At 45.0% G+C, this 15,601-nt stretch overlaps 2 protein-coding genes and 1 long non-coding RNA gene across 3 annotated transcripts in view; 2 read left to right on the plus strand and 1 right to left on the minus strand.

Annotated features, from left to right (window-relative positions):
- LOC309852832 overlaps window positions 1–15,601 on the plus strand; it is a 642,903-nt gene that overhangs the window by 133,502 nt on the left and 493,800 nt on the right. The gene's annotated exons all lie outside the window — the stretch shown is intronic.
- LOC309853933 (protein FRG2-like) lies at window positions 28–1,582 on the plus strand (the record flags this gene model as incomplete). The annotated part of the gene is made up of 4 exons (XM_082712534.1): window positions 28–208; window positions 463–537; window positions 750–827; window positions 1,110–1,582. The coding sequence occupies 4 exons, from the start codon at window positions 28–30 to the stop codon at window positions 1,580–1,582; spliced, it is 807 nt and encodes a 268-aa protein (XP_082568660.1).
- On the minus strand, window positions 9,466–10,386 carry LOC309853934 (vomeronasal type-1 receptor 2-like; the record flags this gene model as incomplete). Its single annotated transcript, XM_082712535.1, has 1 exon — window positions 9,466–10,386. One exon carries the CDS (start codon window positions 10,384–10,386, stop codon window positions 9,466–9,468), a length of 921 nt encoding a protein of 306 aa, XP_082568661.1.

Here is a 15,601-nt window from a genome sequence, read left to right on the forward strand (position 1 = left end):
GAGAGGATCCTCCTTGTGGGCAGCGAGATGGGCTCAGAAAATGGAGGCTCAGACCCACGCAGCCCCTCCACGCGACACCCCGCGGACCAGCCGCCCTGCCATCAGAATTCCTGTAAAGCAAAGGGCTCAGGTGTAGCGGAGAAACCACTCGAAGGGAAAGAGGAGACATTCTCTTCCGCGTTAAGAGAGAGCCGCACCCAGAGGCAAGGTAGTGATCCCGGCAGTTCGCGCAGGGAGGCTGGAAGGAGGGTTTTTTCTTGAGATAGGTGATGGGAAATGTCACCCAGCCCTCGGGAGGTTGAGAAACATGGCAGTGATCCCCGGAACCACACTGCTGTGGTCCGCCTGGGACACTGAACAACCTCCGTCGAGAAGACCGTCCACAAAGCCGGAGCAGGGCGGGACTGCGGAGTTGTGCGGGCTTCGGGGGAGGCCACTCACCTAAACTCCCTTTTCCGCTAGGGTCAGAGCCGCAGACTGATGAGGAGCATGCCCAGGAAGCTGAGCTCAAAAGAGTCGGCGGTATCTCTGGACCGGGTAGGAGCTGACTTTCCTGGGGAGGAGGGACAGGAGGTGGGGTAGCTCAGTCTCCCGGTCAGGGGACTGGGAGTTCTGCGGCCCCCTTGCAGATCCCGGACTCGAGGAACAGCTGGGAACTAGTTCTGGTTGCTAGCTTTGGTCCTGTGTGTCCAGGATGGCCCGGGGGTGAGGTGTCCTGCCGGAGCAGTCACAAGACTTTCTGTCCCCAGAATCGGAAGGCTGCTGCAGTCAGGAGGGCTCCAGGAAGAGGAAAATCAGTTCCAGCGACGGCACCTGTGCCGGAACAGGTGGGCTCTAGCTCTGGGCCCAGAGGGGTGCCGACAGAAAAGCGGGTCACACGTGCAGGGCGTGGGCACAGAAGGGGCTGTTGAGTTGCCCAAGCGAGTTAGCAGACTCTGCAATCCAGGGGACATCTGGGGACCCTGGATGGGCACGGCGTCGCCTCATCCCACCAAGGGAAGGGGCGGAACTGAGTAGGAGACAGGGGGAGTTCCCCCGAGGGAATGGCTGGAGGGGGGGGGTGTCCCTGAGTGGTCTGGCTGGTAGTTCACCGCGTGCTTCCTCTGCAGGGGTCTCTCTCGCAGACAAGCGCAGTGTCACTCCGGGAAGGAGGACACGGAGGACGCCCGACGGGGATCGCGGCGGCGAGAGCGAGGAGACCGCGGGTGCCGGCCCCAGGAGACAAGGGGCGCCGGGCGCGGGGCGCAGCGGGCGCCGCAGATACAGGTCCCCGGGAAACCGGCCGCCTCCCCTGCGCAAGAAGCTGGTGACCGCCGTGCGCGCCCTGTCTGAGGCCATCCATCAGGACGTCGCCCAGGCGTGCGAGCAGCGGGAGCACGCCCCGCTGACCTGGGAGCAGCCCTCGGGGCTCGGGGAGCTCTGGGGGCCCCTGTGCGCGGCCGTGCAGACTGTCTACACCATGGCCCACCAGGCGGCCTACGTCTTCCCTGCAGAAAGCTGGCTCATGCCGGGCCCGCAGCCGAGCCCCGGAGGACTCCCGCGGGGGGCAGAGGACAAGCCTGGGGCGGCAGGGCGTGTTTGAGACACTGTGTCCCTGAAGGATAGAACCTGGGGTGGTCCGCGGAAAGGTCCTCGAAACATGGACTGGGGAGAGATGGCTGTATTGTTCAGTTTGATGAAATCATGGTGAAGTCACCAGGTCATTTCTGTTCCCTTTTCAGTTATTTTATATAAAACCTGAGTCAAGCTATACTAATGTTATTGACTGTATGTATTTATTCTTACAGCCGGCTCATATTATACACCTAATTTTGTTTTCTTCTATTTTATAGATTTCAAGTTGTCCTATTTATGAGAGGATATTAAAATTAATTTAGTCATTTTTAATATATTTTATTTTATATACTTTCCTATTTGTATTTTATACTGGGACCATGCAGTCTTTAATCATATAATGTATATAACTTTATGTAAGAAAAATAAACATTTTTGGTTATTATCTTATCTTGGTTCATAATTTCCATATCACATGTAATGAAATAAAAATTAATCTCGTGTATTCTCCTTATCCAGATGGAGTTTGTTTTATGGAGGGGTGGGTTAGGAGACTGCTTTCTTTTCACCTCTACTTCATTTCCACCTTGGCTTTCCTCCACCTAGCAGCTCTTTTTTTTTGGGAGGGGATAGTTAATTATCCCAATGAATGGGGCAATTCAATGATAATATATTACAAATCAGTTTGAAACCATGGCATGGCTTCAAATTATACAAAACAAATGCCTGCATATGTGAAAAAAAAATCACAATTGCAAGTTATATTTGGGGGTTGGGGATGCAATTACAAAAGAGTCAAAAAACCAAAATTTTTAAATACTAATACAACAAAATAAAATAAATAAAATATCTGGGAATATAATCCAATAAAATATATAAAATGTATATGAGAAACCATATAAAATTTCTGAAAGATATGAAAGCCGACATCAACAAATATAAAAATCACATCACTGTTCTTGGGTAGGAAAATTCCATATTATCAAACATCAATCTCTAAGCTATATAAATTCAATCTGGTCCTGATACAGATACCATCAGTTACTCATTGGAGCTAGGCATGTTGTTGCAAAAAAAAATCCTACAGATGAAAATACAAAGGACAGGAAAGAAAAGTCTGAAAAAGGAAAAAAAAAATGAGGATAAAGTTTTAGTTAAGCAAGATAAATAGGCTTCAGAGATTTGTATAAAATTGTATATATGGTCACCAACATGCTGTGCACTTAAAAATCCTTTAAGAGGGTAGATCTCATGTTCAGTGTTCCGAAAAACAAAGAAAAAAGAAAAAACTAAGGCTAGCTAGCTCTGTGAAACATGTTATTTCTTGAATAAGACTGATCAGTAGAGATAAAAATTCAAAAATAGACCAAAGTATTTGCAAAAGTTAATAAGCAAGAAAATATTGGGGATGGCATCATTCCTACTTGGGGTTTAAGAACTTGACTATTACCACCACATAGGTAAGAAATTGATTCACTGGGGTGCCTGAGTGGCTCAGTCCCTAAACATCTACCTTTGGCTCAGGTCATGATCCCAGGGATCTGGCTCCCTGCTCAGTGGGAAGCCTGCTTCTCCCTCTCTCACTCCCCCTGCTTGTGTTCCCTCTCTCCGTCAAATAAATAAATAAATAAAAATCTTTAAAAAAAATGATTTACTCTTCACATCCTATAACAAGGTAAAGGTCCAATGAAAAAATACAACCGCATGACCAAAAAGAACCTCTTTTCAATACAGACTCTGCCTAACAAATTGAAATAGAAAATACACACTGACGCCCTCCTGCTGCCAGGACAGGGGACTCCGCGTGAAGGCATCCCGTATGAGAGGGAGGCAGCCAGATCCCAAGACAGAAGTCCATGCTTCAGTGAGCTCCCCTCCCCGCTGAACTGCAAAAATCATTTCACCTGTAGCAGCGGAGAGAGGTCAGACTTGGGGAACTGAGAATTTGGTTGGAAAACTATTTTTTTTCCCCAGTTGCTACTTGTCAAAAAAGAATTACAAATTCCAAGTTAGCATCGCTTAAGTGTTTGGGAGGGACTTTCTCTTTTCCATAAGCCCTGGAGGTAGACAGTGTTCAGGGGAAGGGCAGGAAATGCTGACCTGTGCAGAAGAACTGTCAGTGAAACACCCGAATTTCACTGGTTTCTCTGCTCTGCTGAGGAATTCTACCCAAAATAGAGTTCCTTCTAATATTCAGACCACTGGGATGCCCTATCATTTAAGTTATAAGCATAGAAATGAAATCAGACAAAGTGCTGGAAAAAGATTTGCAGAGTTATAATCAAAGAGAACATGCGATGATAATTTACATCAGGAATCACTGGACTTATTTGCACAAGTCAGTGCCAATTTATGTGAAAGTGCAGATGATATGGAAATTTGTTAGGAAAATATGCTTTACCAATATTGATCTCCCTAGTGGTAACAGAAAGTCTAAACAGAGCAGTATCTACCAAAGGGGAGAAGTTTATGAGAACCTCACAAAAGAAAGCACCAGGATCAGATGGCCATTTATTTTTTTAATTTTTTAAAGACTTTTAAAAAATTTATTTATTTGACAGACAGAGATCACAAGTAGGCAGACAGGCAGGCAGAGAGAGAGAGAGAGAGGAGGAAGCAGGCTCCCCATGGAGCAGAGAGCCCAATGTGGGGCTCGATCCCAGGACCCTGGTATCATGACCTGAGCCGAAGGCAGAGGCTTTAACCCACTGAGCCACCCAAGCGCCCCCAGATGGCCATTTATTTTTAAGATTTTATTTATTTATTCATGAGAGAGAGAGGCAGAGGGAGAAGCAGACAGAGCAGAGAGCCCGACAGGAGACTTGATCCCAGGACCCTGGGATCATGACCTGAGCATAAGGCAAATGTTTAACCGACTAAGCCACCCAGGGGCCCCAGGATCTGATGGTTAAAAGGGCAGATCCTGTCATTCCTTTAACTTTCATATGACCCAGTACCCATTTAAATAGCTTTGGGTGGTTACCACATCATTCCACAGCTGCATTTTTGCTGAGTTTTCGGTAATCAGCTCTGATTGCTTTTATAATCAATTAAGACACATGAATTCACATTAATCCTTTGTCTTTCCCACACACAAATACACAATTTGGTCCCTGCCCACTATCGAATACTCCCCATATCCAAGTTAGAGATTAGAGCCATAGTGCTGGACACCCTTAGTTCCCAGACACACAAATACACAAACGTTACACACAGGTGCAAACACCCACGCAAATGTACAACATACACACAAATGCACAACGGTATACCCCCACACACATACACACACTCACACTCCAAAGGGAACTCACACGCATGCACAAATTCATCAAATGCAAGCACATAATCACATTTACACACCCTCGTCCCGACGCTCACGTTCCCAGTCCCATGTATACGATCTCATTCAAGGTCAGCATGCACGTGTGTGTCTCAATAATGTGGTCATGTGTGTAAGAATACAGGCATCCCCTCACCTTGGATGCCTGAAGATGGGGGGAGAGGGGCACTTCCATCTTGTCCACTCCGTCCATCCCTGCAACAACCCACAAAAATGATACTTACCACATGCAGTATTTTAAAGTTTTTTTTTAATATTTTATTTATTTATTTGACAGAGAGATCACAAGTAGGCAGAGAGGCAGGCAGAGAGAAAGGAAGAGAAGCAGGCCCCCCGCCGAGCAGAGAGCCCGATGTGGGGCCCGATCCCAGGACCCCGGGATCATGACCTGAGCTGAAGGCAGAGGATTTAACCCACTGAGCCACCCAGGTGCCCCACCACATGCAGTATTTTAAAGTGCCGTGAGCATTGCCAGGGGCCAACTTGGCATGTCGCAGGGGCGTCGAAAGAGTGGGGTTCAAATGAGGACTAAGGGACAAGGGTCAGGTGGTGTGCAGACAGCATGGGAGTGTGGAGGGCACAAAACTCTTAAAGGCATGTTGTGTCATAACACGCAATGAATGCAGATAGATACAGAAAAGCAAGGTGGGGGGAGGCTAAAATGAACCTGAGGTACTGGGTGAGAGTCAGGGACATGTGAACATATGTTTAGCTGTAGAGATGCAAGTAGACAGGTAGATAAAGAGAAAACTACACGTGCGTGTGCCGACAAAGATTTCACAGGTCGGTCTGCTCAGAGGACCTAACAGCAATGAAATGCCAGGAGCAAGGAGAAGGTCCAGCACTCACCAAGCACCCACAGTCTTGTATCTAAAGCTGTTCTCTAACCAAAGGCTCCTTAGAGAGATGGCGGGAAGATACAAGAGGAGCCTGGAGCATCTTGCAGTGACAAAGCGTAAGAGTAAGGAAGTGCTCAAAAAGCAAGAAAACTGGGGGCCGCCTGGGTGGTCAGCTGGTTCAGCGTGATTAAGGGTCTGCCTTCAGTTCAAGTCATGATCTCAGGGTCCTGGGATTGAGCTCCAAGTCAGCTCCCTGCTCAATGAGGAGTCTGTTTCTCCCCATGCCTCTGCCCTCCCCCAACCTGTGTGCTTCAGCGCAAACTCTCTCTCACATAAATAAATTAAATTAAAAAAAAAAACTGAAGACATATCAAAGGGACACAGTAGCCAAACCTGAAAGGGTTCTTGTTCCGCACCCTGTCAACCGTGCTCTGATACCAACAGGATGTCCTGCAATTCCACGTAATTCTGACATTCTCCGTTAGTACAGACCCCCCAAGTTAAAGGCGAGGTCCTTCCCAAGACTAATCCCTGTCCCAAGTCACTGCCTGCTAGGGAGGTATTCCCAGACTGGGGCATCTGGCGGCCGGCTACAAATGCAAGGGCTTCCCACACTCCCCCCAGGCTGGAGATTGGCTGGGAAGATTCACAGAACTCAGGAAAGTGCTGTACGTCTGGTGATCCTCGATAAAGTTAATTCGTGTATCGGCACCCATAAAACAGAGGCCACCCCAGCGGCCCAACGCACATCACAGATACACCTAAGCCGGCCTGCCCATACGTGGAACATGGGCAAGGAAACCTAACACACACCAATGACAATCCGCCGACTCCAGCTGACCCCACTGGGGGAAACAGCGCTGGCGGCTTCGCGAGGAAGTTCCTGACCTCCTCCTCAATCACACCTGGTGTCTGGATGGCCTCTTCCAAAACGTGCTCTCACCCCAAACCCCTCAGGAAGAGCGCCCCCTTGTGAGGAGGCTCTGTCCTCCCGAGATCAAAGGTGGTCTTCCTTTGAATAAAAGACAGCGAACTTGTTACTAAATGGTTTTAGTTTTGTCATTGGACATCATTTGATTATAAAGGACAGCAATAAGGAGCCACAGGAAGGCATCCACAGAGCGAGATCTGGAAGGGTTGCCCACAGAGTAGCTTCTGCTCCCCACCAAGAAATTCCCTGGAGCTTCTCCAGAGGTTTAAATTAAGGTTTCATTAAGTAGGCATGGTTGGTTAAATGAGGGTCGTCTGCTGCAACTCAAGCCCCAGTCAGCCTCCTTCCGCTCCCCAGAGGTTGGGCAGCTGAGTGTTTCAGTCCAACCATGCAGCTGGTCTTCCAAAGTTGTTCATTTCAGTCCTCCGTTCTAAAGCTATGTGGGGAACCAGGGGTTCCCCACCCCTGCCCATAGTTGCCTCCTTAGTATAATAGAGACGCTCCCACCACTCAGAAAATCTCAAAGGTTTTGGAGCTCTGAGCCCAAAACCTGAGACAAAGACCAGATGTACCTGCATATATGTGCATATACACATATGTATGTATTTTATTATACCATGGCTCTCAGTGACCAAAGCTGGAACAATTTAAGCAACAAAATACGTTACATACTATTGAATTATAGCACAAAGTATAAAAGACGTATAAAGGAATTGAAGAAACAAACAAAGGAGGGAGAAGTGACACAGCTTCCATACAGAAGAACGGCAAATAATATATGGGGTTACTTAGCCCTCCAGGAGGTGGTGCCTAACTCAACACCCCCCCCACACCCTCAAGCACTTCTCCTCTCTCCCCCCACACTACTGTGGGCTACGGTTACAGTCTCCCAAAGAACAGACTCTGGAAAGGCATGCAGAGAAATTTTACAGTGGAGAACCTGGTAAACATGCCTTAACTAACTGATCAAGATTAACACCATGCAAGATGACTCATGTTAATTGCATGAACCTCTCAGGCCAGATGCTGTGATGAGATGTGATACTCTTCTGAAAAACCCATAAACCCAATTTGTCCATGAGAAACACTTCAGACAAATTCAACTTTAGAGGCATTCTAAAACCTACAAGACCACTGCTCCTCAAACCCATCACAATCAACACAGAAGGTCTGAGAAAATGTCACAGAGCAGAAGAGCCTGGGGGAGACGGGATGACTACATGGTCCTGGACTGGATCCTGATAGAGAAAAATGATGCTGTTAAAACAACTGATACTGGGTGACAGATATTTTGGAATTTAGTGTAATCTTTACAAGTTCTCTGCAAATCTAAAGTCATTCCAAAATAAAATGTTTACTTTTAAAAATTTGCAAATAAGAGAGGATTATATTATAATTTTTTTCAAAGAGTTTACTTATTTATTTGATACAAGCAGGGACAGCAGCAGGCTGAGGGAGAGGGAGAAACAGGCTCCCCGGGAACCTGATGTGGGGCTCCATTAGGACCTATGTGGAAGGCAATTAAGTAATTAATTCAGTCAATTCAGTCAATTAAGCAATTGACTGAGCCACCCAGGCAACCCATATTAAAATATTTTTTAAAAGATTTTATTTTTAAGTAATCTCTATTTGCTTAAATATTAAGTAGTACTTAAATAGTAAGAAGAAATTACTTAAATAGCCCCTACTAATGTGAGGGCTTGAACTCATGATCCCAAGATTAAGAGTCACATGCTCTACTCAGGGAGCCAGTCAGACGCCCTAAAGTATTTCTATGTCTGAGTTAATATCCTTTTAGTTTTCCTTTCAAAGGTGTCCATTTTGCTCCAGTGGGGATTTCAAAAGCGATAAGACCCCTTGTTGAGCAAAATATATTCACCTTCCGGCTTCAAATTGCTACTCATCTACTGCCCCCAGCTTGATGAAATGCTCCTCTGTAACGTCTTGTATCCTCAAGTTGGAAAAGCAGAAGTCCATCTTGAAACATCTTTTCGCCAAAAGGGCCAACTGCCATCAAGATTTAATACAGGACAATCCACCTTCTAAACATTCCCAGAGTCTGTTCAGTCTTTTCCTACACACCCGATCTGTGTACTGGCTGCCCCCCACCTGCCCCCTTTATAAAATTCAGAGGACATATCTTCCTAAGTTCCTCTTCGCCCCCTGCAGTTTACTCTTAAAATGTTGACCTGAAAATATTTTAATATGCTCGTCTTTCTCCATTAGCCTTAGCATATTTCAAATGTTTTCAATTTATCTTAGGCTATAAAGCACAATATTCGCAACACAGCCTCCAAAGCCAGAAATAAGTAAAACTTGATTTTTCCCTCCAGCTTCACCCCAGGCCATTTGCATCACAAATCAGAACCATGGCTCCCATCCCTAGTTTCCAAAAAGACTACCCACTTGCTATTCCCTCTTATCCAACTGTCTTCACAATTCCAAGCTCAGGTACATCTTAGGACATTTTAATGTATCTCAATTTGAACGTTACATAGTCAAAGGCATTTCTAGTGTCTTCACATTATTTCAGGACTGTTCTATGGAATCTTAACTTCTCCAGTGTAACTGTTAATGAAAAGACAACTATCTAAGTACACACATGTTAATTACAGAAGAGTTCATGTACCACACTATCGTTATTTACTATTTCATATTAGGCCAGTGTCAGTCTGTCTTGCTCACCCCTCTCTCTGCAGGGAAACTGGCTCATAATTGCTCTAAACATGCTTTCAGGTTTGGGCGTATCCATGACTGAACAGGTGGAAGACAATTCATACTTCTCTGATAAGATGACGGAATTATGTATTTCTCCCACAGCAGACACAGTAGAGCTGGCGCATGCTGGGGTCATGGCTCATGAGAACAAAAGGACTAACGGTTGAAAAACAAGCAGTGATTACGACAGCGGCATTGATCAGCCACCGCTTGGAATCACTAAAGAAAGCCAAGTAAATGTAAATGATGGAGGAGAGGGCATAAAATAATAAAAAGGTGGTCACCAAAACAACGATGCTTCTGGTGGCTCTAGTCTCAGGGGAGGGTCTGGGGGAGAGACTGTTCCTACGGATGTGTTGGACCCTCTGCTTGTGCCTGTAGAGGACGAAAACCATGGAGCTGCTGGCCAAGGTCATGAGTCCCAAACACAAACTGTCGTGGAAAGATGTCACTGTGGCGTACACTAAGCTTGCGATCTTGGCGCTATGCCACCAAGCAGGACAATATCTGAAATCTCTTTTCTTTGTAATATTTTTGTTGCTCCATTGACCAGTCACAAAAATAGGAAAAAACATACTTCCCACCATATGGAGCACCCAGCACAGGGTACAGGAGAGGCCAACGTACTTGGGAGATTTCACTTTAAGCTCTGCCCACCTGGAGTTCCCGGGGTGGATGGTGACAGCCTGACAGATACTCAGGAGGCAGGTGGAACAAATGGACATGCCTCTGGCTACTCTGTGAACATAGAGAAGGAGGTGGCACTCATGGTAAGTGGCGGAATGTTTCAGCCCTAAAGCTGCCATGGTCTCTGGGACTCCTCTCGAGAGAATGACCAGGCAGTTGGCTGCAGTCAAGTGCCCAATAATCCAATCTGTGGCTCTCAGCTTGCATCCCCTGAAGTAAAGGGACGTGCAATGATACAAGAGCGAGAAGTTCCCCAGGATTCCGACGACTGTCTGGAATAGCAAGATCATTCCTATATTCAAGTCCACCGAAGCCATTCCGTCATTTTCCAGAACTCAATATTCAAATTCACAGGCAGGGGGTTCTGCATGAAGACATAAGTTTGGGGCATGAGTTTCATGACATGAAAAAGACATGAGTTTCACAGGAAATAAAATCTCCACTTACCTTTCCTTCTCCCTGAGGCTTAATATTTAAAATATGTTCTCTTTCGGTACAGAGATTTCCCAGTTCGGGTGTTTCTTTTTATAGCGCTTACAGTGTGTGGGTAACTGTCGTAGCTCTACCAATTCTAATTTAATATTCACAAGCCTATGAGTAAGGAACTACTATAACTCTCATTTTATGGGCGAGGAGAATTTAACCATGGGCACTGAAATGATTCCTCTAAATAGCAGGAGGATTGGGATTTGAACCTGGGAAGCCTAGCTGCAATGACCTTAGTGTGTACTACTCTATTCTGCTATGCCAGGTGCCTAGTTATGGGTGCAAGCACACACACACGCACACACACGTCTCACATTTTAAATTTATTTTACTATATAAACTTGGTTTGCTAGTTTCCCATTTTTAAGTATTTCTTTCATAACCAATATAACCAAGGAGTGAGGATTCAAAGGCCTTAATAAATCATAGGTGTACTGAATAATTTTATGAGCCAATTTGATTTATTTAATGTAGACAAATATTAGGATGTCAGCAGAAAAAGTAATTTCATTTTTTTCCTGAACCCCAAATACAATGGCACCCATAACAGAAATTATTGCCCCAAACTACAGCTAAAATATGGGACATGAAACATATATAGTGACAAAGTATATCAGGGCAGGAAATAAATTAATCCTATAAAGATCACATCACTATTTGTGTATTATTCTAGAATAAACAAACTGAAACTTGAACAGATACTTGATTTCGAAAAGCTATTACAATATAAGACAAACATGCAAAATGGCATTTAAAAAAATATTTTATTTATTTATTTGACAGAGAGAGATCACAAGTAGGCAGAGAGGCAGGCAGAGTGAGAGGGGAGAAGCAGGCTTGCCGCTGAGCAGAGACTGGGATCATGACCTGAGCTGAAGGCAGAGGCTTTAATCCACTGAGCCACCCAGGCGCCCTGCAAAATGGCATTTGAAGACTTGGAACTTTGAACATTTAATAACTGAAAAGCAAGAGAGGTGAATGGTGAGCTGGTAATAATATTGAAATTATTTTTTAAAAGATTTACTTACTTATTTGAGAGAGAGAGGAAGAAACAATGTGAGCAAGGGGAGGAGCAGAAGGAAAGGGGGACAAGCAGACTCCCCTCTGAGTAGGAGCCTGTTGCAGGGCTGGATCCCAAAACCCTGAGACCACAACCTGAGCCGAAATCAGGAGTTGGATGCTCAACCGACTGAGCCACCCAGGTGCCCATGAAATGATTTTAAACCAGAGAAAAACTACCTTTTTTTTCCTGATGAGATTATATTTTTAAATTAACTTATCATTTTAAAATTAAAATATAAAAATAAAGTCCTTAATCTTTTGCTCTTTGAACTCCTCTACTACGAAGTTAACTTTTTCTTAAGGAAACTTTCCTAATTTCAGGAAACAAAATTGTCTCACAGATCACTAGATCACCAATATTTTCAGTAGAGACACGTTTACTGTCTCCATTCAGCTTGTCACACTCAAGTTATAGTACAATAAATTTCAGTAATTCCCATTCAGTCACACTTTTCCTGCTGTGAATCAGGTAATTTAACTCTTCCCATCATATTCATTATTACATGCACAGGCCTTTACAGAAATCACAGTATTGCCCCTGAAAATGTCCCTGTGATTCTCACACACTGTACTGAATAGCAGACTAATTCTGAAATTATAATCTTGTAGCATCTTAAAAATCAGACTCTGAAAGCACTTGGATCAAATACCACAAACGCCCTTAAATGACGATTTTGTTAAATTACATTAGCAGCAGTCAGGCATGGATTTAGCAGGCTCTCTCAACGTCAGGACTGTTGGCTCAGACATGCGCACTTACCCAGGTTCCTGCTGCATCTCCTGAGTGTCGAAACTCTGCTCTTGGACTAAACTAGGAGATACTCACAAACTCTTTCCCACTCCCTGGACTGTGAGTCGGGTGTAAAGCAATGGCCGAAGCATGTGTGGATGGCAGGCAGCCAGAGCCTGAGATATGGGCTAGAATGTTCACCTCCCCAAAGACATGCAATCATCATGTCACCTATAGGGACAGGGACAGATCACGCTTGGGGAGCTGAGAACAGTTCTGAAAAACTTTAATTACCAGCATCTATTAGAAGTTTCTAATGGGCATATCCAAAGGGACCATCAGAGTGTTTGGGAGAGACTCTTCCATTATTCCTGGAAACAGACAGGTCTCACGTGGAAGGAGGAAATGCTCAGGTCTGAGCCACGAAAGCCCAGCAGAAAAGTGCACATGCCTCATTGGAATCTGTGCTTCCCTGAGAATTTCTTTTATCCCAGTCTAATTCTTTGTTAATCCTCAGATCCCTGAGTACCGCCATCATTTAACTTAGAAGCAGAAATAAAGAATCATACAAAGGACCCAAGAAGGATTTGCTATTTTTAAGGTTTCTAATTAGTGCGATAAGGGGCTAATCATTTTCAATAAATGCAAAAGAAAGAATATGATGTCAATGATTGAGATTTTAAAATATTTGCCCTTAACTTTCTCCAAGTTAAAACAAACTAGCCAGAAAGCCCATACAAAATGGACACTTTCGGGTGCCTGGGTGGCTCAGTGGTTAAACGTCTGCCTTCGGCTCAGGTCCTGATCTCAGGGTCCTGGGATCGAGCCCCACATGGGCCTCTCTGCTCAGTGGGGAGCCTGCTTCCCCCCCCCCCTCTGCCTGCCTCTCTGCCTACTTATAATCTCTCTCTGTCAAATAAATAAATAAAATCTTTAAAAAAAAATAGCCACACAAAAACTCTAGAAAAGAAAAAATGAGCACGGCTAGCCTTATGAGATATGTTTATTTATGAACAGACTATTAGATCAATGAAGTGAAAAATTCAGAAGTATGCCAAAGTGCAAAAGAAAAGTTAGTAACCAGCAAAAACTACAGTGGGAAGAACATCATTAACGCTTGGCATCTGGGAAATGGGAATTCCTATCGAAACGACAATAAATGAGGGGCACTTGGCGGGCTCAGTCAGAAGAGCGTGCATGCAACTCCTGATCTCCAGGTCATTAGTTTAAGACCCACGCTGGAGGCAGAGATTACTTAAAAAAAAGAAAATCTTTTTTTAAAAATGACAATAAATGGTCATATTCTTTACATCCTATAGCAAGGTAAAGGTCAAGCTAAAGAAAAGTCAATACGGTAAAAAAAAATAAAGCATGGTTGAATTCCTTCCTAAGACCTGCTTCTGAGAAGCACCTGACTATAAACCAATGTCTGGCTCATTGTCCTTAATGGAATCGCTCCCTGACAGCTTTGGGCTTGAAAAATGTCCTTGCTGAGTTTTGATGTAAACTTGTTTTGTACATTCAGAACGGCCAGTGGTGTATCCATCGGCACTATCTGCTTCTTGAGTGGGTTCCAGAGCATCACAACTGGCCCCAGGAACTCCAAGGTAAGAGCTTAAATTAAAATCTCCCCGGTGCCTCTCTAACAAACAGCTGCTTGATCCTGAATATACCAGAAAATGCCACTTTTCCTCCTCTTGTGACTACAAATAAACAGGGAAAAACATCACAAAGAAACATGACTGGGGATTGCAAATAAGATCACACAGTCACCACTTGCTGCACTTTCAATCCTCTCTCATGTGGTGGGTTTGGGATTCGGGATCTGGGCAGCATCTCCATAGTTTTCAAGCTCTTAAGATATAAGCAGTGGGTCCAGCACATTCATAGGAACAACATGTCCCCCCAGAATTTCCCCTGACATGAGGGCTCCCCCAAGCATCCTTGTCTTGGTAAGCACGTTTCTATCTTTAAATGCTCTCTCTTCCACTTTTTCATCTTATTTAGCTCTTTCTGAAAATCCCAGTTGGTGGCTGCTGAACCCACCCGTTATGATCACTTCATGTTTTTCAACAATCAGCCTTTTTGTTCTTGGAGCCATGACCTTACTGTGTCCAGGATCTTCTCTGCATGCTGCAAAAGGAACACACAACTTCCTATAACGTACAATAGCCAAAAACTATTATAAATAGTTTAAACAACGTGTGGTCATTTGAGCACCAACTCCCAACTCCTTGCAGAGATGTAAGCAGTGAGTGAGCAGTCACCTAACAAGGCGTGAGCCGCAGATCCAGCCCACAGCACCCTCAGAATTCCACCGGAAATGGAAGAGGAACTAGTAACTTGCCTACTTCATGTTCAGTTATTAAGTGTATACAATGGTACTGAAAATGTGAAAACGGAATTTTATTATTTGCTTGTATTGTTCACATAAGAACAGACATCTTTATCAGGCGTCTCTAGAAATACTTCTAAACCAGTATTTCGCCAGTACTCCTTACCTGCACTTGAGAGAAAGCATTTAGAAACAGAAAAAAAAAAAAATCGGTTAAAATACCTACTCTTCAAGCTAAAAATACTCTTCCAAAATCACTGAATAGAGATTCTAGAAAACTGAAATTGCAACGATACTTGGTAACTAATGCTGTAAGCAAAACACACGAGGCCATCCGGCAGCTCTCAAACGCGTTGGAATTTATAATTTATTTTAAGGGGTGTGAATTCCAATATCAAATTTAAAGAGAGAGAAATTAATTTACATGCATACAGGCAGGAATTTTGGTTCTTTTAAAGGCCTCCGCTCCCGCAGCCCAAGGTCTGGCGCGAAGCCCCGGAAGCGCAGCCCAGCGACCACGGAGCACGAGTGACAGCCCCGTGAGAAAGAGCCCCGCGGGAAGTCAGTACAAAGCGGCACGTTCCCACAGAGCAGTCCTGCACTTCTCATTCCAGCTCCCACCACCCACACTGAGCACTCGGCTTTTCCTCAATCAAGTTAGGAGTTGTTACTGTCGGCTCGGTCGCCCCACGAAGAGCCCCGGGTCCCCGCGCTGCTCGGTCGCCCTCGCAGGAGGCGCGTCTCCACCACTCGCCAGAGTCTGCACGCGCACCGCACTCAACCTGTCGGACACCGCCGCTTCCGGCCAAAGTCGCCCACCCCGCTCTAACGTTGCACCCAACCGGGCGGCTAAACACACTGGCGGAATTCGGAGGAATCCCAGAGCAGGACCCGAAACCGCCGGGAGGGAAGGACAGAC

This window comes from Mustela nivalis, assembly GCF_964662115.1.
Source record: "Mustela nivalis genome assembly, chromosome: 18".
In the NCBI taxonomy this organism is placed as follows: Eukaryota; Metazoa; Chordata; class Mammalia; order Carnivora; family Mustelidae; genus Mustela; species Mustela nivalis.